Source organism: Ischnura elegans, chromosome 8, assembly GCF_921293095.1.
Source record: "Ischnura elegans chromosome 8, ioIscEleg1.1, whole genome shotgun sequence".
Taxonomy (NCBI): Eukaryota; Metazoa; Arthropoda; class Insecta; order Odonata; family Coenagrionidae; genus Ischnura; species Ischnura elegans.
Window position 1 is genome coordinate 37,327,030 of NC_060253.1, and position 26,755 is coordinate 37,353,784.

The window sequence follows — 26,755 nt, forward strand, 5'->3', positions numbered from 1 at the left end:
CACCTGGAAGCATTTCATGATGGTGTAACATGCATTTAATGCGAAATATTTTAGGTGTGCCAAGCTTTCAATTGGTGTTGAGGAAAATTAAACACACATCAGGAATGCCATTATTTATATTAATTTCCACGGCGGAAATTCCTATTGGTGCCTCTATGGTACTCGTATCGTACTTTGATATTTGCAATTAATAATTTTTGTACCTTGAAGCACTTTCAGGTGTTGTGATATATATTTCACCCGTAAAATTTGAGGTATACGAAGCTCTCAATGGACGATGAGGGAAATTAAACACACACATTAGGAATGCCATTTCTTTTATTCATTTCCACTGCGGAAATTCCATTATTAGATATAATCAATGAACATTAAGTCCTGGACACACAACATCAAACTCTGGTGGATTATAAATTTTAGAATATAAATTATTTGTCTCACTGTTTTATGCATCGATGTCCACAGTTTTGTGATCAATCGAACTGATCTATTTTTTAAAATTATTTGGTGCACCATTTTACACATGACTTAATCACTACAATGTGTAGCAGTTACTTCACTGAAACCTTAAATTTTAACAAATTCCTCTCAAATAAAACCGTTGTACATATATTTCAATCAGAGTTGCAGTGACTGGAGCAATTCAAGTACATTATGAATTATTAGTGGTAGAGTTTTTACTAATAGTAGTTGTGCACTGTCTTATCATTGATATTGTATTTAAGATAAACAAACTGTAATTTGAGGCATAGTTGACACCAAGAATGCAAATGCAGGAAATAAATATGCTTAGAGTAAGTTGAATACATCCTTGGGATTTTCAGATGTTTTCCCGGCATTGTAGTGTCTTTTTAACATTTGTACTGTGACATTTACCCCCTATGAGAGATAACCGAAAGCTCCATTCTTCTGATTTGCACCAGTCAAAGAACCAGTATCGCTCGTAAAAATAACAAAAAAAAAACATCTACGTCCCCAAAAAGTCATAACACATTTTCAAACGACTAGCCAAGCAAAGCACCTCATCTTTGCCAATTACAATACTCTTACAATTGAAGGAGTTCCCACGCTCCTAATATAAAGGAAAAGTGAAACACATACATAGTCCAGATAGTTCCACTGCCTTTCACTTAATAAACAACGATGAATATGATCCTAAAAGGTTGATGCAGACGGCTTTATAAGAAGGCCCCTTTACTTAAATTATGAGTTTAATGTTGGAAACATGTAAGATGGTGCCTGGGGATAAACATCAAAAATGCAACTTGACCTTGAATGGCAGATACTAAGAGGCTTTCACTTAAGAAAAAGATGTCTATGCTATATAGTAAATTTGGATGGTTGAGGCCATGAAAGACTTTACAGGAATTGGATGAGAAGTTAGGGAGAGAGTCAAACTGCTGGTATTAACCAGTAGCGGCAGGAGTTCCAGCTGCCAGATCCAAGAGCGACTATATCGGAGGGACTTCCTTATCCAGGAAAGTCTTCAGGTCACGCATTTCCTGAAATAATAAAAAAAAATCACCCTTGAGATATAACTGTTAAGTTTCAGGGTTGACATGGACTTCACAACATTACTTAAAGGCGCATTTTATCACACGTTGAAGAAATATGATCACAGAAGGTAGTGTGGCAGAAAAAATTAACGCCAAGCTCATTGGAGTCCTAACGCAGCCAGCTCTGAAACTATTTGAAGAAGTCCGTCCATCTCGTCTTCAAGTAGTTCCTGAAATGGCTGCATTCAGATGCCCAAAGAGCTTTGCTTTAATTTTTTTGGTCGCTGAACATGACAAAAGATCAGTTTTAGCAAAACTGACTTTTGAATTGTCTTTTTTTGATTGGAAGATCTTCAAGTACAGAAGATACCCCCGAAGACATCCCAAGTCAGTGGGATGAGGGATGTTCATTTATCAAAAAACACGAGTTCTGTAAGTATTTGTTATCCCAAGATTTTTCATAAAACAATTACTATTCCTTAATTAATATATGTATTTGTGAAGGAGTAATTGTATTTCTTGTAGTTTGATATCTCTCTTGGGATGTTCCAAATTAATCAGTTTAAATCCAGTATATTTCCTTTACCAGGATGCAAAAGCATTAAGGTATTGATTACAGATGTGCGAGTACTCGGAAATTCGAGTCGAGTTGAGTAGTTGGTACTCGACTCAAGTGTTTCGAGTAGCATTATGAATGTCCAGTTGAGTCGAGTAGTTTTGGTTACAGAGCTGTCGAGGCCATTGAGTTCAGAAATCTTCCAACAGGAGGCGCTATCACGAAACCCATGTACAGTAAAACCTCTATGTAGTGAACCTCTTTACATCATAAACCTCAATACTTCATACCATCCCTACGGTCCCATCAGATTTACAGGTAAATTTATGGGCAAACCTCTTTGTAGTGAGCCTCTTTATCTCATAAAACCTCCACTTATCATAGCAAGGAGATACCCCCGAGACAGCCCAACTAACTCCGCAAATTGTACCGAGACAACTAAAACCATTAATGCAGCCGCAATTACGTACATGGAATTTTCAGGAATAAATGTTTCACCCTTATTTTTTTTTATACACCTTCATTATGTTGTAATTTTCATGTTAATTATTAGTTGTGGCCATTTTGATCCATATGAGAGCATACCTAAAAGTAAATAAAAAAAGGTATCCAAGTATCCTAATCATTTTAAGTGACTGTTGAATAAAGAGAGATCACATCGTTTCTCTTGCATCATGGCAAAAATCATGGGATAGCGCTAGCTTTCTGTAATAATTAAATGATAAATAAATGGTCACTAAAGCATGCATATTTGTTTAAACACATAAATATAATGGTTTAAAAGACAGTTGCCTTCATTTTTTAAGGATATGAAAAAATGGTGCCTATCATAGAAACCTCTCCATAGTGAACCTCCATACATCAAATTGCCCAAATTTTGGTCCCCTTCATTACAATGTAAAGAGGTTTTACTGTAATAATTTCGTTATGAAGCCGCTCAAATGCCTTGGCCCTGAAGTTCCAGATTGCTGCATACGGAGCAGTTAGTAGTCGACGTCGCGTCGCCGCCAAATACCTTTGCGGCGGCCGACCGTCTTTTTCAACTCAACTCGATACTCGACTCGAGATCAAAAAGCACTACTTGCACATCCCTACAATTGATGTTTCCTCTTCGTAAGAGACACTAAAACATTTTTAAAATCAAATTACATGTTATTATTTAAATATTCTATTGATTCTGATAGGTTTCAATGGAGTACTTAAGAAGCATTTTTGCAGCTTCCCCTTACTTCATGAACTTCCCTCTTCAATTCACAATAAGGCCTACTCCCTTTGATTGTATCTTAAAATTCTATTCTCTTCCTTACTCTCCCTAGTTTACCCAACATTCTACCCTCTAACACTGTTTTCAACATACCCTTCCTCTTCTCCTCCGTAACTCATCTAGAAGCTGCCTCTCCTCACCCACCATGTCCGGCACTTCATCGTTCCTCCTCTTCATCCCCTCCAACTTCTCCACACTCACATCTCCAGCACCTCTAGTATTCTCTTGTCCTCCTTCCTGAGTATGCATGTTTCTGCACTGTAAAGTACTGCACTCCAGATCAGACTCTTCACTGACCTTTTCTTTTAACTCTTACATAAAAATCCTCTCATAATCTCCTTACTGTTCATGAACGACTCCTTTACTTATGCAACTCTCTTCCCGATGACCTTACCGCTGTATCCATTTCCCTCTAATGTGTTGCCCAAATAATGAATTATTCTACCAGCTCAAGTTTCTCCCCACATACTTTAACCTTGAATCTTATGTTCCCAGTTCACAATGCTTTACAAAACTGCACAACCTTATTCTTCTTGTGATTAAATCTCATGCCAAACTCCTCACAACAACAGTCTGATGCATTCACAAGAGCCTTCAACTCCTTTGCAGACTGACTAATGGACGCCTGATCATCTGTGAATCTCACTGTTTATAACATCATCCCCCTTTATTTTTACTTCAGCTTACACAAGAAAAAGCAATGGCGATAGTGGACATCCTTGCCTTACTCCATGGCCAATACTTACACACACTCTCCACTACCCTAACTTGTGCAATTTGGGCCATATACAGATTGCAAATGAGTCGTCTATCCCTCCATTCTACACCTATTTTCTGGAGAATATCCATTAACTTTACCCAGTTCACTCCATCAAATCCTATTTAAAAATCCACGGAGCAGGCATACATGTCCTGGTCATATTCTAGGTTCCTCTCCACCTTATTACCACTACATACATATCGCACCTTGAGTTGACTTTCCTTTCCTGAAACCAAACTGATCTTTGCCCAAATACTTGTTTGCCCTTACCTCCATTCACCTGTTTTATATCCCCAGTGCCACTTTTACCTTGTGCGATATTAGGCAAACAGTCCTATAATTTCTGCATTATAAAACTACAAATTTTGCAAGTGAATACTGTTTTAATTCTGGCATTAATTGTGTAACCATCTATGTGGTTCATGTGATCCCTATGAGAAATGTATGCCATAAAATTACATGCGAGTGAGCCTTCCCAATTTATTACTTTTTTTTCCCCAAAAAGAACGTCAATAGAGATCATTATTGGAAAACAAATCTAAGTAATACCATTTCCCATGAAATGCTACTTACTTCCTCTGATGAACAGTGCATCAGTCCTCTGTAGGTCTTGAAGTCAAACTTTGGTAAAAATTGCTTCAGAAGAGATGCAGTCATTAAACCCCATTTGTATGGAACCACAGGATCGCAGTCTCCGTGACAAAGTAAATATGGAATTTCTTTATTACCGACAGCAGCCTGTAAATCCAACGATATTTAAAATCAATCAGTATCTATACAACATATCAATCTAGCTATCAATCTACACAATTATTTTAAGGGTTATATTCCATGAAAATTTAAAACCAATTTTAATTGCTTAGATTACACTTAAACCATTAATTTTATTCCTTGAAATGTCGATGTTGGCCATAAAGTTTAATGAAGATGACAGTAAGAAATTTAAGGCCAACATTGACAATTCAAGGAATAAAATCAAGAATAACATGAAGCAATAATAATTCCTTGGTATATCTAGGTTTCCATTAGAAATTAATATCTTGAGTATCGATTAAAACATATTAACACATTCAGTGCGGAGCACATCAATTGACATGCTCCGTAGCTCGAAAGCGCGAAAACCTCTCTATGTTTTTTTAAATTTTATTGGCCAATCCTGACGACTGTCATGAAAATCTTGCCCGCATTGAATGTGTTAAGGGACATGTATATATTCCAGAAGAATAATAAAATTTAATATGAAGTAAATTTTAACATAACAGAGACAATTTTTAATGTATTTTACAGCTAAATTCAGGAAGAGAGGTCATTTAAGACATAATTATGAGCATTCAAAATTTTTTAAGACATCAAATTGCCCTCAAAGATATCAAAACGCCACCAGACAAACAAAGGGCTAAAAATATCACCAGCTCACCCCATGCCACCACAAAAAAGATACAGAACATAAGTAGGATCAGTACTAAATATGTACACCAAAGGATGAAGTTCGCCATGAAAAAATATTTGACTGAGCAGGGATTCGAACCCAGATCTCCCGATTGCCAGTCAGGTGTGTTAGCCAGTAAACCACCAAGCCATTTTCTCAGAGCGAACTTCGGGATGGGTTTTACCGAACAAGATGTTGACATCACAAGTCCACACTGTGGTACATGTGGGGAGGGTCGTGCTTACTAAGCCAGTAAACAAGTGACTTTGTTCCTGCAGTGCTTTGAAATTCGTTGTCGCAGACCAGCGACAAAATAAGGGTTTTTCACCCCGACAGTGGCTTAGTAAGCACGACCCTCGCCACATGTGCCACAGTGTGGACTTGTGACTTCAACATCTTGTTCGCTAAAACCCATCCCGAAGTTCGCTCTGAAAAAATGGCTTGGTGGTAGAACTGGCTAACACACCTGACTGGCAATCGGTAGATTTGGGTTCGAATACCAGCTAAGTCAAATATTTTTTCATGGCGAACTTCATCCTTTGGTGTATTTAACTTTGCACCCGTGCGCGTGACTGTGTACAAAGTCACTTGTTCCTGCAGTGCTTTAGGATCAGTGCTTCAACCACAAACTGCTTGAGATACTTACACCAGGGAATTGCCTGTGAAGCGGCAGCCAGCAAGACAGTGCTATGACCCCAGCTAGAGGCCTTGGGCATTTGAGGGCCGAGTGAATGGCGAGGGCGCCACCTTGAGAGAAGCCACCCAGGATTATTCTCTCTGACGGCACTCCTGCCTTCACTTCGGCTTCGATCATTGAGTGAACTAGATCTGTGGCTCGTCGAATACCCTCCTCATCCTCAGGACCATTTACATCAAGAGTTCTAAGGTCAAACCTGAAGAATGAAATTAATTCTTAGAGAGAAAACATAAAGGAAGAGAAAAATCACTTTTAACCTTTGTTTTCGACCAAGGTTTTGACACCGTAATGTATAGTGACATAGCAGTGACGAATGTCTGTCAGCCCTTGGGCGTACCCAGTGGGGGGCAAGGAGGGCAGCTGCCCCCCCCCCTAAAAGCAAAATGCATTTTATTCATAACTTTTGCTTCGAACAAATTTTCTTTAAATCCAAGAAAAGTGATATTATTATAAAACACGTAATACAAATAAAAATGCTTTATTTACGAGCAAATAATTTAACATACTATAAAAGCGCTGTAATAATTTTCTTGAAATTTTGGTTTCCTTACTCTCACTAAATTGTAAAATTCACGGTTTTTTCCAGGTTTTCACAGCCTTAATGTCTCCAAATTCACAGTCCGTTGATGAGCCATATTCGTCAGAAACATTGGCCACGTGAAATTCATCAGCCGCACGTCAACTAAAAATTTAAAAAATGCGACAGACCCTATGAATGCAAACGCAGCATTGAAAGTGCTATCCCTTATGGCGTCACCTATCGTTAGCAAAATTCAGGGCCGCCTAAAGGTTGTGAGAGGGAAAATTGAAGGATTAGGATGGCAGGGAAGTGAAGAATAGTCTGATTTATCGCCAGGGTTAATGAACACTTTGGTTACCTATCTTCCAATCACAGGCTTAAGTTCAATGTGTCGTCATTGCACTCGGACCAATAATTGCACTTCAAATGATTCCCTACCTTTTTCCCGAATCGTTTTTTCCGACGACCTTTTTCCCGAATTTTTTTTCCGAATCCATTTTTCCCGAATAACCTCTTTCCCGAAAGCTTTTTTCCCGAAACCCTTTTCTCCGAAACATTTTTTACTGAACACCTTATTTCCCGATTGTATAAAAAACAAGCTATTTATCGTAAAATTCAACAAGTGGGACTCCAAGTCCCTTACAATGACCCAACAGATAGAACCCTCAAAACGACAGTTCATATGACGGCAGCTTTAACGTTTGTTCCAGTTGAAGAGGTTGAAACAACTTTCGAGCAACAAAAGCAGGTTATGCAACAACAAATAATGCATCTGAAGGTTGGAATAACCGCTTTAGGTTACTACTCGGGAAAAACCACCCGGAAGCCAAAAAAGAAATGGTACGACATACACGAGAGGCTGAAATCGGTTGTAGAAGAATATGAAGATTACAAGAACGATAGGAATTTTCTTGAATTTCTTAGAGCTGTTGCGCACAATATAATTTTCTAAAAAAATGATATATCTTGTGTATGAATATATTTGGTCATGAAAAATATGAACTCATTTTTATACAATCGGGAAATAAGGTGTTCGGTAAAAAATGTTTCGGAGAAAAGGGTTTCGGGAAAAAAGCTTTCGGGAAAGAGGACGCGCTACGATTCGGGAAAAAGGTCGTCGGAAAAAACGATTTGGGAAAACCGTCGGGTACCGCTTCAAATACACATGTGCAGATAAATGCGTGGACCGTGTCTATGCGTGACTGACCTTGAAACATGATAGACATATCGATTTTTCTTTTGACCATCCAATCTTAGTTTTACAATCAAGTTTGAGAGATTTTTAAGGTTTTATGACGAAATTCACGGCTTTTGCCAGGTTTTTTCACGGTACACAAAATTCACGGCTCATTCACGGTTTTCAGGTTTTCATGGTTGAGTGGGAACCCTACTTAACCTTTTCTGTGTTACAACTTGAATGATCACAGCTAGCCCCCCTCTAGTTTTGATCCTGGGTATGTGTGTCAGTCCTCAGTGTATCCTTGTGTCAGTCAGTGTAGAGCGTGAATTTTGTGGGTAAAGGCCTGTTTACACGGTACATTAACACGTACGGGTTAATGTCTAAATGTATGAACGCGAGAATGAACGCCAAAATGCACCATGTAACCACCCAACTTGTGCGAATGCATGCACAGAAAATAGAACCTGTTCTAATTTGGTTCATGCATTCGTACATGTTCCATTCCGGTCCACAAAAATCATTCACGCAAACGTACATTAACTCGTACGTGTTAATGTACCATGTAAACAGGCCTTAAAAGTGAAAACATTAACCATAATCATTCTTTAAATGTCAGAGTTCAAATACCGTATTTGTCTGAATATAGTCCCCCCCTTTTTTTTCCAAAAATACCCGTGGTAAAAGTAAAGGGGGGACTATATTCAAACACGTTTCTTAAAATTTTCCCAAAGCTGAAGCCTCAAAATTAGGGGGGGGGACTATATTCAGAGGGGGACTTTATTCGGAGATATATGGTAATTAAATTTGTAGAATCAAACAGAAGAAGCATATGGGTGGAAGATAAAAGTCGGTACATATGTACTTGGAAAAAATGGTGCCATGAAAATGGAATGATGGCTGAAAGAATAAAACCATTAAATTTTTTTTTTGAATGCCTGAATCAACCCAATGGCCTTGGTGGCAGTGCAGTTAAGTCCTTGCCTGCTAAACCGAAGGTTGCAAGTTCGAGTCCAGCCTGGGTAGGTGGCCCTAGAAATGAACTAAAAGGCTTGCTTAAAAGATCCTGAATTTTAATAGCAAAATAATTGATTGCATCATAAAATTTAAACAATATCATATTCAACATATGGAGCATGCTTCTCATGGGAGCGAGGTTTGGACGTTGAGAGCAGCAGAGAAGTAAGGAGTGGAAGCATTTGAAATATGTTGCTACTGAAGAATGATTACGATAAAATGGATCAACTGAGTTAGTACATAATAAGGAAGTGCTAGGAAGAGTGGAAGAAAAAAGAAGTCTTCTAAAAACCTTAAGGTAAGGGTCTTCCACCCATGGCCCCTGGGCCGCATGCGGCCCGCCAGCTAATTTTTTGCAGCCCCTTGAGGCTAAAGAAAATATTGTATCACAAACCAAATATCGACACACTCATCAAAAATAAACCATGTCAAAAATCGCATTGATTGATTGAACTTTTGAACCAACATAGATTATTGAACTTTGAAATTACATGTTTTTTTATTTATTTTAGTGATGTGGTGGTAAAATGATGTGGAACATTGTGGCCCTCCAGACAATGTCAAATCGATTTTTTGCCCTTGCAAAAAATGAGGCATGACGGCCTGATGAAAACAATCGTATGAGGACAGGTGGAAGGTTAAAAGGGCAAGGGATGGCCCCAAATGCGTTACATAGGACAGGTTATAAAGGATGTAAAAGAGAAGAAATATATAGGCTAGAAAAGGCTAGCGGATAGGAGAGAGGAATGGAGAGCTGCATCAAACTATTCTTAGGATTGTTCACTGATGATGATGATTTAAGTTTATAATATATAATTTTAAAGGCCCAAATAAGTTTTTCATGATGCAGCTATTGTGTAAATGGTGAATGGTGCTAAATACATATAAGCAATACATAAGTTGACCGCGAACCAATGCCGCAGGTATGGTCGTAAACCCGGAAAGGAGGGAGCACAACTACTCTTGGAGTCCGAGATAATGCGGAGTCCCAGCGGGGAGGGGTCGAAAAATGTTCCGCGAGACCCTTCTTAACGAATATCCTCCAAAAATGCTCCATACCACGAGAAAGAAGAGTCTCTTGGGCCTCAGGACAGCAGTCATGCTAAGACGAAAACTCCGCCGTCTCGAAAGGGTTAATCTGTTAATCGTAGTTCTACAGTCAAGTTCGAGAGATTTTTAAGGTTTTATGATGAAATACACGGCTTTTTTCAGGTTTTTTCACTGTAGACAAAATTCACAGCTTATTCACGGTTTTGAGGTTTTCACGGTTCAGTGGGAGCCCTGGCAGAATGGTTGGGCCCAATTGCCAAAGGGTGGCACTACGGCCTTGCTAAGCTGAATCTCAGGTACGACCAGAATACCTCTGACCATTGCTACCTCAGTGGTCACTTCCCTTCCCCTGCATCGGCCTTAGCCATCGTCCATTCATTTGCGTTGAAAAATCCACCCCAGCTAGAGCTGACGTTACATGCACATTGGCTAATGCCGACGTTCGGCATGAAAGAGTCAAAAGACCAATTCCTATATTGCATAGAGCAGTGGCGTAACTAGGAATATGCTTTGGGAGGGGATGAGAGGGCCTAAGGAGCGGCCCCCCTCCCCAAGAAATAAAAAATTTGAAAAATTTCATGCCTGGAAATACATTTTACATAACGTTGGCATCTAAAATTAAACTTTGAGGAGATGCAGTCATTACGTGTCAAAACTAGACAATAGTTTAAAATATTTTTTTAATTTCTTTGAGGCTTTGGGAAGGATCTATCCCCTAATCGCCCCATAGTTACACCACTAGCAACAAAACTTTTGACCTATTAAAGAGATAAAATTATTACATCTTTTTTTCCTTTCAAAATCTCAAGAATGCCACTTTTGCAAATTGAGACGGATAAAATTTGAAACATTATACTCACAAAAATTTTGTAGTTCGATCAAATCAATCCTTTATTGAATATATTCTCCGTTTACCTGTATCATGCATTACTATAGCTGATTTATTTCTCAAAAATGGCTTTATTTGCTTATTTTATTTGCTGCTGAGTCACGGGCATTTCCAAAATTAATTGGTAATCCATTAGGTTAATTAAAAGTTTATCTAGTCCCAGCAATAGATGTGATTTTTAAAGATGCTTTCCACCAGAGAGCCTCTCTCCTTTTGAAAAAACAAGGAGAAACTGCAAGGTCCGACACCATTATCACTGATAACGCAGCTGTATGAGGCAAGACGTGATGACACAACTAGATGAATCATTAAATGAAACTTTTCAAACTTTTTCACTTTATAAAAGCAAAAATTTTTAACAGTGCATTTTGGCACATACCATCATCAATTGAATAACGTACAGTGCAACCTCGATAAAACGACACCCCACAGTGCACCAATAACCACTCGCTATAGCGAATTGTCGCTTTACCGGAGGTGGTGCAAATAATAGCCAATATACCTCATATTACTCCTTTATTTTTATTTTATCGCTTAGACGTGTTTGGTGTTTTTTTGGCCATGGTGTGTTCTATCAAATGCTTCCTATTCACGCAACTCACGGACGTGCGGGTATGCTGCCGTCTGCTTTCTGCCGCCCGAGGAACAAAAGAAGATCAAGCATCCGCAAATGCTAATGCCACAATATTTTCACCAAAATTAACTACTTATTTATCGAACGACAGTTTACCACATAAATTTGAGACTGAGCACTCCATTAACTTCATTTCTTACAGATCGCTAGCAATTACAGAGATTAAGGAGTCTTGGTGTAAGTTTTTCCGGCGGTGAAACCCTCGCTATGGCGAGAGCCAACACCAAAAGGGCCTTGTAAAAACGAAATTTTTAACATGCTTATAATAGGATCAATTGACGGTGCATCGGCTATCTCTCGTAATAGCGGGGGTCTCGCTATAGCCCGTACTTGCTTTAACGAGGTTCCACTGTATTTAATTGACCCGATAATAATGCAGTGAATCAAAACGTGTTATGAGTAACAACCTTTTTCTGCTAAAAAGTGGGCTATGCAAAAAGTTTAATTTAATTCGTTCAGCCATCATTGCTGTTGCAGGTGTGAGAAAATAAATTAAGAGAATGCATTCATCCCATGTGACCGGTCATTTTTCACCTCCTTTCTAGATGCATTATCTGTTTAAGACTCGGGCTATCACCTTGGAAATTTTGGAGTACATCCTTGTCAATATTTCCTTTCTGTATTTCATATACATATAAGAATTTTACCTCAGATAAAATACTTTGCAACACATTAAGAAATCAGACCGGTTCAGTGGGAGCAATGCATCCTCTTTAAAGATGGTCTTATGCTGATAAACATTCAAAATAATAAATATTTCCAAGTAATTTTAAATGCCAATCAACTTCAGTAATGGATTAGCTATGAGAAAGTACTTTGAAAATACATTCATAAACTATAAACTACTTCATTCATTCACACGGCGCCTTAAGCGCAAACATACATATAAATTCACAGGTTAGGAAAGAAAGGGATAGGAACATGTAATAGAAAAAGGAAGAGGACAATGGTGCTGTGGTAAATGGAAAAAGCCAGAAAATCAGAGGGTAAAAATGCGGCCTGACTGGGACTCGAACCGAGCATATTCCTGGCTACGGATGTAGTTTTGCCATTTTTTCACTGACATTAAGACAAGAACAATGATTTAATTAACGATATTTTTTTGTGAATTAGCTAAATTGGGGTACAAAGGAATCAGTTAGTGGGATCTTGCACATCTATAAATAAAATGCAAAAAGTTGACATGGATTTGACTTATTCACCCACAAAAAATAAATCCACTTTACATATAAATCAACATTAGCAATTAGGCTGATAAAAATTGAGAGCCAAGGCTATGGGATGCATCTTTGATAATTCCTTCTCAATAACTAAGGGTAAGCATTACACATATTCCAGATAACTTTTTCGTTAGAAAAATTATAAGTAAGCCACAATTCTAATGTTCCCTATTTACTTTCCATTCAAGTCCCCTGAAAGTGACGTAACGACCAAGCTTCATCAATCGTTGCTTTCTGATCAAGATAGAAAGCAATTGTATTCCTATCCAGTTTTCTTTTAACTTCCACCTTCTGCACATACGCATTACACCCCAGAAGAATCAAATGGAAAAAATGTTTGAATATCACCTAAAGGGAATACATGGGTTGCCATTGCCTACAGTAAAATCAATATAAAAATGTCAGGAAAGAAATTCTGATAGAGTTAATAATACTAATAATAACAATAATGAAATTTGCACAGAATTATTGAATATTTTGCATTATGTTTTTGTGGAAGTACTTCTTGTATAAAATTATTGTATATCATAAAAAACCTGATTTAAATAAACAAAAAAATGAACATGTACAATTTTTAAACATCATGATTTTGAATATTCTGAATGCAATTGGAATGCTCTATAAAGATGATAGAATTTTGGACAGATTGTATAAAAACTAAGAGGCTGTGATAAAATGTGGACAAAACTGTGAAGATACAAGAATAGGAAAAGGAATGATACAAGGGTGTGCACTGTCCCCTGTAATGTTTACTGTTTACATTAAGCGAGCCATCGATGTAATCAAAGAGAAGGCTTTGGGCATCAACGTCCATGTATAAAGAATTAGTATTAGTATGACACAGCAATCATAGTTTAGACAGAGAATCATTTGAAGAAGACTTTGATACACATTGAAAGGACAAGGGCCAGATATCAGCTAAAAAAAAAACTTAAAGAGGTGAAAGAATTTTGTTACTTAGGAAGCCGAATAACCAACGATAGACGAAGCAAAAAAGAAATAGTCAGGAAAATACCTCAGGCAAAGAGAAATTGTCACAAAAAGAAGAATCTTCTTACTGATAAGAATCTATAAGAATAGAAGTAAGGAAATAATTCATCAGACACCACAAATAGAGCATATTTCTTTCAGTAGGCAAGGCTTGGACATTGACAGTAGCCGAGAAGTCAAGAGTGAGAGCATTCGGAATATGATGCTACTGAAAAATGATGAAGATTAATGGATTGAACAAGTACCTTAAATATCTGATTATAGTCCCCCCCTTTTTTTCCAAAAATGCCCATGGTAAAAGTAGAGGGAGGACTAATAAATAAATTTCCAAATTGTAGAAACAGCAAAGTTTTTCATTCACAAATCAGTAATTTTAAGTGCATTTTTTAAAATTTTCCCAAAACTGAAGCCTAAAATTAAGGGGGGGGGGACTATATTCAGAGGGAGATTATACCCAGAGAAATACGGTAAGTAATGAGGAATTGCAATTAAGAATGGTGGAATTGAGAAGTCTCCTAAAAAACCTTAAAGAGAAGATTGGACAATAAGTTGGCTGCACTGTGAGGCATGATAGCACCATAAAAACAATCATAGAAGGGCAGGTGGAAGGGAAGAAGGGCAAAGGACAGCCCCCACTGAGTTACTTAGGACAGGTTATGTAGGACGTAAAGAGAAAAAATACATCTGCATTAATAGGCTAGCAGATAAGAGAGGTGAATGGAAAAATGCATCAAACCTATCTTAGGATTGTTCACTTATGATGATGATGATTTTAATCAACCTGCAGTCAAAACCATCAGGATTTAAAATGGAAAAATAATAGAAAAGTCAGTAAATTTTGTATTTTGGCGCGATGGGGCAGGTTTAGGCAGCCTAGAAGATTTTAAAATTGAGAGGTAAAATTAATCCAACTATCCATGTCCTTCAGATGTAAGATACAGATCTTTAACAATATGACCAACATAGAGCTAGAAAATCAGTACTTTACTATGAGATAACCACACTTTGATATTCTCAACAATTTCAGGAAATTAAGGAAGATACGTTGGAATAGGCTAGTTTCCTATTTTTTTACTTGCTAAATGAAAAGATTATTACTCCTGGAACGCGTATTTCACGCTTTTAGATTTTTAAATGATATCTCTTTTTTGCGACTAAATCAAAAGTCAAAATTTTCAAGCAGGCGAATACGTGACGGCTAAGTATGAATCCTGGGAAAAGCCCGTGTGACGTCATTCTGGTTCTGGCTGCCTCTGTGTGAGGCCACCTGGGTGCGAGGCTATGAATGCCACAACGATGCAGGCTGCTTGCTGCTGAACATGGCAGTAGCATAGAGTACCCTGCTAGCAGATGGCACTTGGTTTAAATAAGGATTATTATTCCCCTATCAAACGAAGGAAACTTTCCGAACTAAGGTAATTTTAATGTGTGATTATTAAGAGATGTTTCCCTGAGCTATGTGCCTCATGCATGCATTAGTAATCTTAGACAAAGTAAAACTCCTATCTACTCGTATAGAAACTAAGTCCCTGTGATGTCACGTGGAGTGGAATCACATGGGTGCCAATCTGGCCTTTTTCAAATGAGGTTAAAATTGACCGTTGCCATTCGTCTAAACTGGGATTTCTAAATCCAAATAATTTGTATATTATGAATACACTAATGGTGGGTAAGGAATCGCAATAAATGCATTTCAATTTCTTTGATGAAGGAAACAACCCTATTCCCTGCCTCAACACGGGTCGCATTTTGTTCTTTTCTTTTTTTAACGTAAAAGGAGAAGTTTCGATAGGGAAACTACCCTATTGAAACCAGCAGGTCAATTATTTGTAAGTCATAGTGTCATAGCTGCTTTGTCCAAATGATGCTGCCTTCAAATTGATTAATGATTGACCAAAGGAATAATTTAGTCCCCTAGTGATAATTGACATATTAATGAAGCCAACATATTTATACATAATTAGCCAGCAGGAATTTGTAGTCCATGAATAAAAACACCAGCAGCCTCACCTCATAAAATTCAAATTGGGTCAATTTTTTCATTAATTGGGCAATACTCTTAAGTTTCTAAAGGTTGCCAAGTACATGCTTCAGGATTTAAATAAATATTTATCAAGTAATAACACACAGCAACAGTAAGCATGCAACAAAATAGTGACTGGGGGGGGGGGGGGTGGACGAGCATTCTGAATTAGTTACATAAGAGGCATAGAAGACAAAGAGTCTGGGTTGATCAAGCACTAAAAGGTATGGGCAAGTATGCAGCCAGAAATTTTCATCAGGGAGGGTTGGATGGTACATGGGTACAAAATCCTCCTCAGGATCCAAATGATTGGAATCCCCAGAAACAGAGACTTTCAAAAAATCTCTCCCTATCAGCGACAAAGGCAATGCTGGGATACTTCCAAGAACAACAAATACCTTTGTCTGAAGTAGAATTCCCTTGATATTGAAGCATTAGGTATAAGAGTTTGTTACATATCATGACAATAAAATGGATGGGAATAAAATAGCTTCTGAAAATATTATCCTCTATGATCCCCTTAAGTTAGTTTATTATACTCATTTGCAGTCATTTTCAACAAGATTCAAACTTTAATACAGTTATGTGGAAAATGCATAAATAACTGTATAACTAGTAGTTATGACACCTTCATCAACATCCTTCCCCATTTAATTTTAATTTAGTTTACAGCTGTAATGTGAGAAATTAGTACTCGCAAGACTGTCATGAGTTACACTATGTTATGCCAAATTGATTTACTTAGTGACAGCTACAATTAATACAATAAGAATGCTAATTACCAAGATGGCATTCTGAACCCTGCATTGAGTGTCACGGGCATGGTTGGACTGAAATAAAAACAACAGCATCAGGTAGATTTCAAGACAATTACCACATCTTTAAGTATAAGGAATTTAGAAATCATTCTGATACTAACGCAGTTGGACATATAACCTTCATGTGAGGAGATTTGATAGCAGCCATTGCACTAGCCCATCCATGCCTGTTTAAAGAAATATAAAAATTTTAGCAACCCATTTCAGTTTTCGGTAAACATTTGACTTAATTTTCGTAAAAACATTTGTGTTTACCCAGTGTCACCTAATCCATGTAGGAATATCAACTGGAAGAACAATTAAGCCTTCATTAGTATTTTCATTGATAAGGGAATCATCAGTTAGGACAAACCAGTTATAACCTAATTAACAAGAGTAATGAATATATTCATTGCTTACCGTCGCAGTATGCTTCGCAGTAGCAGCAATTACGACGGGACTGCCAGCCATTTTTTAAATAAGTAAGGTATAAATAAATATTTACCGAGTCTTCGTTTCCTATGTTTATTGATTATCTCTTAACAGAAAAAGGTTATGCAAACCACAAAATTGGAGACAGAATCCCGACGTAGACTATGAAAAATTTAGAGAATTTCTTCATACAGCGCATCAAGATAGTGTTTGTGAGTACTCATAATTCCGCTGCTCAGTTGTTTAAAATTAACCGGCACCAAATTTAGTTGGTTGAAATAGCAGACTTTGAATGTAACACAGGTTATCTTGGCAGAAACTGGATGTTAATCATCAATAGGCGACTTTAAACACGGTGAGTATTCATATTTTATAATAGTTTCGGATTTATTTGCAAGTCACCCAGAGGAAAAATCTCTGATAATGAATGAAAATGACGCCACAATTCTTATTCGAAGCCATAACGTGAAATCTAAGCTAATTACAAATACAAGTCATACTATGATTATGATAATATTCAAGTACATACGTACACGTGTTCAATATGTTAAATCCACTTGATGTACTCGTTTGTTAGCATGAAGAGTTATAGCTTGAGTGAAGTAGGAGAATGGTAGTGCATTTTGATGTAGAATCACGCTATGTAATCATGGGCTGTGTATTCTCAGTGTCCAGTCCGCGTGAATCCATTCTATAAAAGTGTTTAATTCCATCAAACATTGGAAACTGGAGGAAATAGGGTAAACCTACAGTCTCTACAATTGGTTTTGTGAAATACTGGTTTTTGTGTGGGGTGATCAATAATTCTCTAATTGCCATGTGTTCTTCGCTGATTTCTTGAATTTCAGATGGCATTTCATCATCATTGGATTATGATCACTGTCGGTATCTGCCCCCGGGTAGCTTTTACAAACCTTTATCTGGTTCCTAAACCTCTGCTTCACTAAAATATATAGTCTAGTTGAAATCTTATTTTGTCTCCAGTCATTTTCCATGCATATCTTCTTCGCATGTGATTCTTAAAAAGCGTTTTGGCAACCACTACTTTGCGTTCTGTGCAGAATTCGAGGAGCCTTTTTCCTCTCTCATTTTGGTATTCTAATCCATATTTTCCTGTTATTCTTCCATCCTGACCTTTGCTGACAACAGCGTTCCAATCACCTAACACAGTAAGGTTTTCTTCACCCTTTACCTGTTTGATTACTTCCCTGATTTCATCGTAGACGTCCTCAACTTCTTCATCCTCATAGTCTGTCATAGGCATGTAAACCTGTACCACTACGGTATCTACTGGCTTACTAGAGTAGTCTCTAACTTTACCATAACTATCCTTTCATTGAACTGTAGGGAGCTTCTCAAATGCATTCTGGTTCTCTTTATGAGCGTTATCCCAAGCCCAGCATTACCGTTTAGAGACCCTGTGTGCGTAATCCAATGGCTTCCACTCCAAAAGTCTCCCTCCTCAGGCCACTTCATTTCACTGATTCCTAGCATGTCTATATTCAATATTTGCATTTCCACCTTAAGGTTTTCAAGCTTCCCGCAGTTCCTAAGTGATCTCACGTTCCATGTACTTATCCTCATAACTTTATCAAAATTGAGTAGTTTCCTTCATCAAAGAAAACGAAAGGCATTGATTACGATTCGTTACCCACCATTAGTGTAGTCATAATATACGAAGTATTTGGGTTTAGAATGCCCAGTTTAGACAAACGGCAATGTTCAATTTTAACTGCATTTGAAAAAGGCCAGATTGGCGCCCAGGCGATGCCACTCCACGTGACGTCACAGGGACCTAGTTTCTATATGAGTAGATAGGAGTTTTACATCGTCTGAGATTAACAATTCATGCATAAGGCACAGACTTCAGGGAAACATCTCTTAATAATCACCTATTAAAACTGCCTATGGTCGGAAAGTTTCCTTCGTTTGATAAGGTATTAATAATCCTTATTTAAGCCAAGCGCTACCTGATAGCAGGGTACTCTGCTACGTGCTAGCATCCTGCGTCGTATCAGCGCTCAAAGCCTCGCCCCAAGGTCACCTCACTTGGCGGCAGCGGGAACCAGAACGACGTCACACAGAGTTTTCCCAGCATTCATACTTAGCCGTCGCGTTTTCGCGCACTTGAAATTTTTCACTTTATAATTAATCGTGAAAAATAGATATCGTCATTTAAAAATCTAAAAGCATGAAATACGTACTCCAGGAGTAATAATCCTTCGATTTAGGCAATTAAAAACAGTAGGAAACCATCCTATTTTGCCATATATCAGGAGGACGATTTCCAAGATTCGCCATGCCCTGATCACGATGGACAACTCGTACATAACAACGTCGATCTACGTGGAGTAGGAGAGCTTGACCTTGTGGAATTCCCTAGTAACCTTCCACAACTAGTAGACTCATGAAGATAAAATGGTTCGGATTGGGTTGGTGTGGTGGCTAGATTGTGGGGGTCTAAATCCAAATCTTGGGGATGGCAGAGATTTTCTGGAGCTTGTCCAATCCCTGCTTGAGTGAAAGATTTGACTTTCTCCCAGTGAATGGCTGACGTAACCAGTCCTTAGGTTTCCATCCGCATTAGATCCTCCAACTCCATTCTTGCTGACATTTTGATGAATGACTATTTCATCATCAGCTGATGAGTGCTCTTTGGAGGACACTTCAAGTACAACACTGTCAGTCAGATGGGGCATTAAGCTGTGGCTTCTTTAGTTAAGAACAGGCTGATTGATGCCTAGTTTCTCTTCACCCTAACCTCCCTCCCTCATAGTGTAAATAAACTCAGCTGTCAGTTGCCTCCTCAAAACCATACCAGCGCAATGATAGTCTAAGAGGAACTGAATCAGTGGCGTAGCCAGGAACTTTGTTCAGGGGGGGTCCAAAACTGGAAGGGAAAATTTTTGAAAAACAGGGTACTAAGTAGAGAGTTTTAAATTAATTTTAACACTTTTCGTAATTGAAATAACTTCATTTGTTGAAGAAATATTTTATAAGTTGGTGCGAAGGCTTCTGCGGTGTGCTGGTAATGTAGGCTGCATTTTTCGGGTTTCACCGCATCGTGGTTGCGTTGGGGACAACAGTTTCTCCTGATTATAGGTAGCCCAGTGGTGTATGTTCTCCCTGATTGGTCGCCTTACAGCCAATAGCATAGTGGTATGGGGCAAAGAGCTTCTTCCACATACTGTGGAGTTGGTTGCTATCCTCTCGATGGAAATAATGAGGATGTTTAGATATTTCAATCGCGTCTCGATTTCTCGCTACAGATTATGCTCAGCCACAGATCTCAATTGAATGCAGTTGCGGTATGTCATACATCGGACAGACCGGGAGATCTGTGAAGTGCCGCATACAAGAACATAGAAGAGCGGTGAAAAATAAACAATTCCATCTGTCGGCTGTGGCTGAGCATACTCTGGGAGAACCTGGACACGACATCGACTGGGAAGAAACGAAAGCCATCGCCAGAGAATCCTGATATTTTCCGAGGATCATCCGAGAGGCGATTGAAATATCTAAACATCCTCATAATTTCAATCGAGAAGATAGCTACCAACTCCACAGTACGTGGAAGAGACTCTTCGCCCCATACCACTATGCTATTGGCCGCAAGGCGACCAATCAGGGAGAACATACACCCACTGGGCTGCCTATATAACGGCGGCCAGAACACGGCATAATCACTCTGACCTGAAGACGCCTGCTGGAATGCAGGAGAAACTGTTGTCCCCAATGCAACCACGACGCGGTGAAACCCGAAAAGTGCGGCCTACAAATATTTTATAATTTCATGAGTTTTCAATATTTTGTTTTCTTATATGAAGGAAAATTAGTGTATTTTTATATTTTGGGGGGGTGTAGCCTGGGGGGGGGGGCGTCCGGACTCCTGGGCCCTCTCCCCTGACTACGCCACTGAATTGAATTTCCATGGTCCTAAGGCATCATCGTCGTATGGTCAGTTGATTGGTTGTGACAAAGTTCCGAAAAAATTCATCCCATGATTTTATTTTCTCTCTGCTCATCCCCACATATTTAAGCTCTGTCCTCTTACCCGCTAACAATAAGATATTTAGAACCTAGTTTAGGGCTTTTTCACTTGTAACTACTTGGCCATGCTTCCAAGTAGGGAATCGAAGTGGTTAGGACTGCTACCCATCATGATTGTGTGCGAAAGTGGGCTACATTTAGTGATGCTTCTTTGATGAATTTTCAGTTCACCCAATTGAATGCCCTTATGGAATTATTGGAGTCCTGAGGAATCCTCAGGATTCGCTATCAGTCGCATACCTATTCACAAGGATTCACATAGAATCACTGAGAATCCTTAGGACTCATAAGGATTCACGGTAATTCTTACAGAATTGGCGAGGAGATTCGCAAGGATTCTAAAAGCGAATCCCAGTCAGTCATTTTGAAACATGACTATAGTCATGCTATAGCAGTCCATTTATTATACGCTTACATCATAAGTTCGAATATAAAGAGCTGACAGAGAAAGCTATAGAATGAAAAATATTCATGAATTTCATGCATTGCTTCAGTTTTCCAGCTTAATAATAATAAATTCCCCGAGGTGTCTATCAAATCCTACAACCACGGCCTAGGCTCAAAATTGAGCAAATTGAGGGAGGCCAATATCCTGAGGGAGAAACTTATTCATGGTAGTGGGTAGAATGTGCATTTGTGTGTGTTTGTTTATTTATAACTGTGATGGAATAAATTGTGTATTTTAATTGCATTCCTTTTTATTGATAATCGCCTCTAGTCCCTATGATTCACCAGCATTCGCTGGGATTCCATTCGATTCGCATTTCTTCGGAAAGTTTTGGGATTCCCTGCGAATCCTCCGGTGTGGAATCCTTGTGAATCTCGCCGATTCATATGTTTTCATAAGGGTGGCCGTCACTATTGTGAACTGCTTCAATTGAAATATCTGTTTTTAATTGCTCAAGCAATCTCAGCTTTGTACATAGCCTCCAAGTGTGTTGTGGCTCCTAGCCTACTTTATCTAAAAGCTGATGGAAGATAAAGGGTAATCTGAGAAACTGAGAACACCTATAATGATTTCATTGAAGCATTTATGCATTATCCCACACGGAAAATAGATATCTATATATTGTCTATTTTCATCTATGAATAGATGTATATCTAATAGATGTATTAGACATCTATTACATGTGCAGGTGACAGGGGGCGATTTTGGATACATCTCCGAAAGTGTGTTTTAAAATGCGATTCATGAGCTATGGAAGCGATATAACATTTGATTTAGGAACAATTTTTTTGGTTCCTTACTGGAGTGATGGCGGACTTGAAAAATTTTGCGACGCGTAGAACGATGCGTGGCAACTATGCCAACTGTATCTATATATTGTCTATTTTCATCTATGATTCCATTGAATGGGCCTTAGTTTGGCTGTAATTAATTTATTTCCGAAAGGTATTTTTAACAATCGTTATATAATTTTAAAAAAGCTCTATTTTTATAACAGGATCAGTTGGTGTAGAGGTGAGCACGATTGGCTATGGAACGGGGAACACAAGTTCAATGCCTTGTTGCGGTATTTTTTTTGTAGTTTTCATTTTGATCATACGGCGACAATTTTTTCACTAATGTTAATTGCATCAAGCATAGGCATGAGAAAAGTTTTTATAGATATAGATAAGTATAAAACAGATAATTAAATATCTAATAGATATCTACAGTAGATATCTGATAGACATCTACAGTAGATGTCTAATAGACCTTACCGTAGATATCTATTAGAACTGCTGCTATTTTGACAATAATATATCTAATAGATATCTATAATAGATGTCTATTAGATAACTATTTATCTATCTGTAGATATCTACTAGATATCTAATAGATCTTTATTTTCTGTGTGGGATGTATGTTCAAGTAAGTCGATAAGCAAATCTGAGATTTTTTTTATTCAGATCTATCAAATTTAAAATTATTTTATGCTATGATACCAACACCACCAGTTGGTAAGGAGCAATTATCTGTTAATCAAAAGTGCTATTAAGTCTCTTACTGTGATCAATAGGTTGGTTACACTTGAATTTTAAATTTGGTTGGCAAAATGAGGCAAGAAATCTGCCAGTAAGGGTCCATATTATTGCACAAGAAATATGACGTATTGTGATGTGACAGTTTGAGCCAGTTCAAATAACATTACAGTTATACATAGTGGACTTGAAACTGCTAAACACACTATCAGCTGTATCACATGAACTTTCCAATGACATTCCTATAAGATTTTGTTTGGAAATATAAGATGCGAAAAGGAAACAAAAATGGTGATTCATCACCATAAACAAACCCTTTTATCAATTCTTTAACAACCTTGTTACTTCATCTTCAGATGTGTGCTCACACTCAGATGCGACTTAGTGTATTCCCAGAAAACACACAGAGCTGCCGTACTTCACAAGAATGTCAGCGCTGCTAATACAGCACATGTCAACTGCAGTGTGCCTGCAGCATCTCAGCAGCACTCTGATAAAGCGAATTGTGGAGAAACACATCAGATGCGTCTTCATAGCACGCGTATCATGCGCTGCAGCTGCAAGTTGCAGACATGTTGCCACAGCACTGCTGACAGTCTTTTGAATAAGACACGTTATGCTACAGCGGCACCACGTGGTGACAAAAATTTTTACCTGCGAGTGCTTTCGAGAGGCAAGAGTGCAGATGGAGGTCAAGGAAAAGGAAGAGAACTGAAAGGTAGATGATTAATTTCATGATGCAATTTCATTAAAGTGATGACTTAAAATTTAGTTTATTAGGATTATGAAGTATGTTTGTCCTTCTGTGAGTTTCTAATTACTTTTAGTGGGTAATTGTGATTTTTTGCAAGTTGCAATGTCATAATGGGTGTGTGTTGTCTCGTATGTTTCAAGAATGTTTCCATTTATAAATTAGTATTTAATTGCTGAAATGGTATCCTAGGAGTTTTGATTTGTTTCAGATGTATTCTCTATAAAGCCAGGTCTTTCCTCATGAGCACTATGAAAATTGAAAAGAAAATGGGGAAGTGGTTTAGGTTGACCGGAACAAGGATGAAGAGGATCCAGTTAAAGGTTGCTTTTAAAGTATATATACTTTAAAGACCTTAATGATGAATAAAGTCATTTATTGCAACCTTTTGTTTTCAATTCATTCTTATTGGCCCTGACATACTTTTTTAGTGCTTTTGACGAATACTTGTGGCACAATATCAGGAATTTATTTTCAGCGATTCCGACATGCGTTTGAAGCAATCGTGGCACACTTGTGCGGCGCTCCTGACATGCAGAAAAGGGAAGTTAAGGAGTGCTAGACACGCTGGAGCAGTGCCTTCGCCACAGCTGCAGTGCTGCCGTGTGGCGCATCTGCAGCATTTTGTGTTTACTGGGTTAGTTGAGCTCCATGAGACTAGTCCAAGAGAGGGCAAAATGGGTAAGAAAATAAATAGAGCCCGATTCAATACTTAGGAATAAGTACCCTTAACGATGGCAGATGGTCAGTTGAAGTGCTAATTCACATATATTTTGACTGAAAGGCTTGCAGTATCAATTATCACGTAATTTGGAACATTGATGAACATGTATTAAGATTTTAAAGTACAATATCTCCATAGTTATGCCTAACCTGGTAGCACAATGCTCCTGTTGGGTGCTGCAATGTCCGGTCAGGTCGACAATTTTTGATTTGCTCTGGTATGCGAAGAGCTACAGTCAGCACTTCACTTGTGAGAAAAGAGAAGTATGGGAAAATGAGTGCACTAGGCTGAGATGGGTCATTGTTCATTATGTCTACTGACTGCTTGGTGAAGTAATTTTAAGAGTACTTCACTTCTAAAGGCAGTTATTTCTGTGCTGCTTGCATCGCTTATTCTCCAGCAGCCCACCTTCATGTTTTTGTTTGCAGCACATGCATTTGTGTACGTTTTTGGTCATGAGGTCATATTGTCATATTCCATTTTATTATTCTATCACTAAACTCGATTGTTTCTGGCTTTAATTTGTGAAAATCCATTCTTAATAATAAAACTAGATGGAATGTAAAAGATAGGGAGGTCTCATTCACCTTCTCCTCAATGAGAATTTGTTATTCAACCAACAACAACAATTTAACCAACCTTGTCTACAGCTAGAACATAAAGATCTGGTTCTGCTGGTGTATTAACTAGTAACTTTTGGTGGTCCTGGAAAAGGAACTGGCCCTCCTGCACAAAATTGAAAACTATGCACACCTTTGGCGTAGTTTTGGTTGATCTGTACCCTCACATATTTTAACCATCGTCTGGGTTGAATGACAGCTTGATTTAAACAGGGCACAGATGTAAGGCTTGGAAGAATACATTATCTGGTGCCCTCTACTGAGAAAAATCTACCATTGCATATGCTATTCAAACAGGTGTAGTATATATGTACTTTTCTCAACTATTATAGGCCTATCTGCCACCTGGCCACTGTGTAACTTGCTCGGATTTTTTTTTCCAAGATTTCAGGGTTTGGATCTCCTAGTTTCAAGGATATTATAAACCACATGGCACCTACTTTTTTCCTCTACTACATTATATGTATATCGTTTGCACAGAAATTGCATCCACCACTCGGTAGCCTCCCAAGTTTTTCTCACAGTCTCAGGGTAATATGATAAGTTATTCTGCTTGGTATTTCCCCCTATCTCATGGACTCCTTCGTGCGTACCTGCACCCATTAAACTGGAAGATAATTTTTAACACATTTTCTGTTGATTTAAATTTTTGAGCTGCTTTGTGCTAAAATGGGCATGCTGATCTCAAAACTGTTGTTAGTTTTCTTCAACCACGTCAAGTTTTTTCATTACCTTTCATGTGATTGTGACCAGTCTTTGCTAGATGGAGCGTCGATCACCGGAGGTATCATTGGTCTCCAATTGACTGACCTAAGCCTTATCAGACTGGCGGCAGGTGACTGATGCCATAGGATACCAGCAACAGGTGCAGTGGCGCTGACTCCATGGGGCCTGAGGGGGCCCAAGCCCCCTCAAAACTTTGTTATGGGTGAGGAAAAATGTGCCAGGCTTGTTTATTTTCCTCTGAGTGTCCAGATATGGAGATTCGAGTTATCAGGGTTCTAATGTTGATCACATGACTCTTCTAAATTGCTGAAAAAACTAAAAACTCACTACTTATAAAATTTCCCGGGGCAAGATCCTTGGTTTGGGCCCCCCTCAATATTTTTTATAAGTCGGCATCCCTGGACAGGTGCATAGCAGTCAAGTTATGCAGGAGATACTATAGTGAGACTTGCTTCTTGCGGGAGCTTTGGTGTTATGCAGGTTGCGCACACTTTGTCCCCCTCTTCTATTTGTGCGCGTCAGTAAACCATATCTTTTAGTTCATTACGTATAAATTTCCTGTTTGGACATTTCATTATGTAAGATTTCCCTTAAATTCATTCATTTTCAAATGTTTCAATACTTATGAGTTATGGCACAAAAATAGGGTATCCTATAGTTTAGAATTTGATGTGATAGACAAAAACTGAAATAATTTTCTTATTCAGGGGCAAAAGTTTGTAAAAAAACAAGTCACAGGTCTTAGACAACAAAATGACTGTTCCCCAGTGTTGTGGTGCCTGAACCTAATTTATGATAAATAATGTATTAGCCCAACAAAATTATACTTCCTTCTCTTGTAGCTTGTTTCTAGTTTCTAATCCAAATGCCCTAATTTTGTTTCCATGCCTCCCATTATTATAGTGCATTTTTTCAGTTCCTCAATCTCCACTATTTCTCCTAAACATACAGTGGTTTGGTTTCTCCTGTAG

At 38.3% G+C, this 26,755-nt stretch overlaps 1 protein-coding gene across 1 annotated transcript; it reads right to left on the reverse strand.

The window, feature by feature from the left end:
- Nucleotides 1–300: 300 nt before the first annotated feature.
- LOC124163551 (acyl-protein thioesterase 2) lies at nucleotides 301–17,162 on the reverse strand. The gene is made up of 7 exons (XM_046540535.1): nucleotides 16,937–17,162; nucleotides 16,793–16,824; nucleotides 16,639–16,704; nucleotides 16,502–16,549; nucleotides 6,149–6,395; nucleotides 4,647–4,811; nucleotides 301–1,499 (listed from the first exon to the last, which is right to left on the reverse strand). Exons 1-7 carry the CDS (start codon nucleotides 16,985–16,987, stop codon nucleotides 1,449–1,451), a joined length of 660 nt encoding a protein of 219 aa, XP_046396491.1. The 5' UTR covers nucleotides 16,988–17,162; the 3' UTR covers nucleotides 301–1,448.
- Between the last annotated feature and the right edge of the window lie 9,593 nt (nucleotides 17,163–26,755).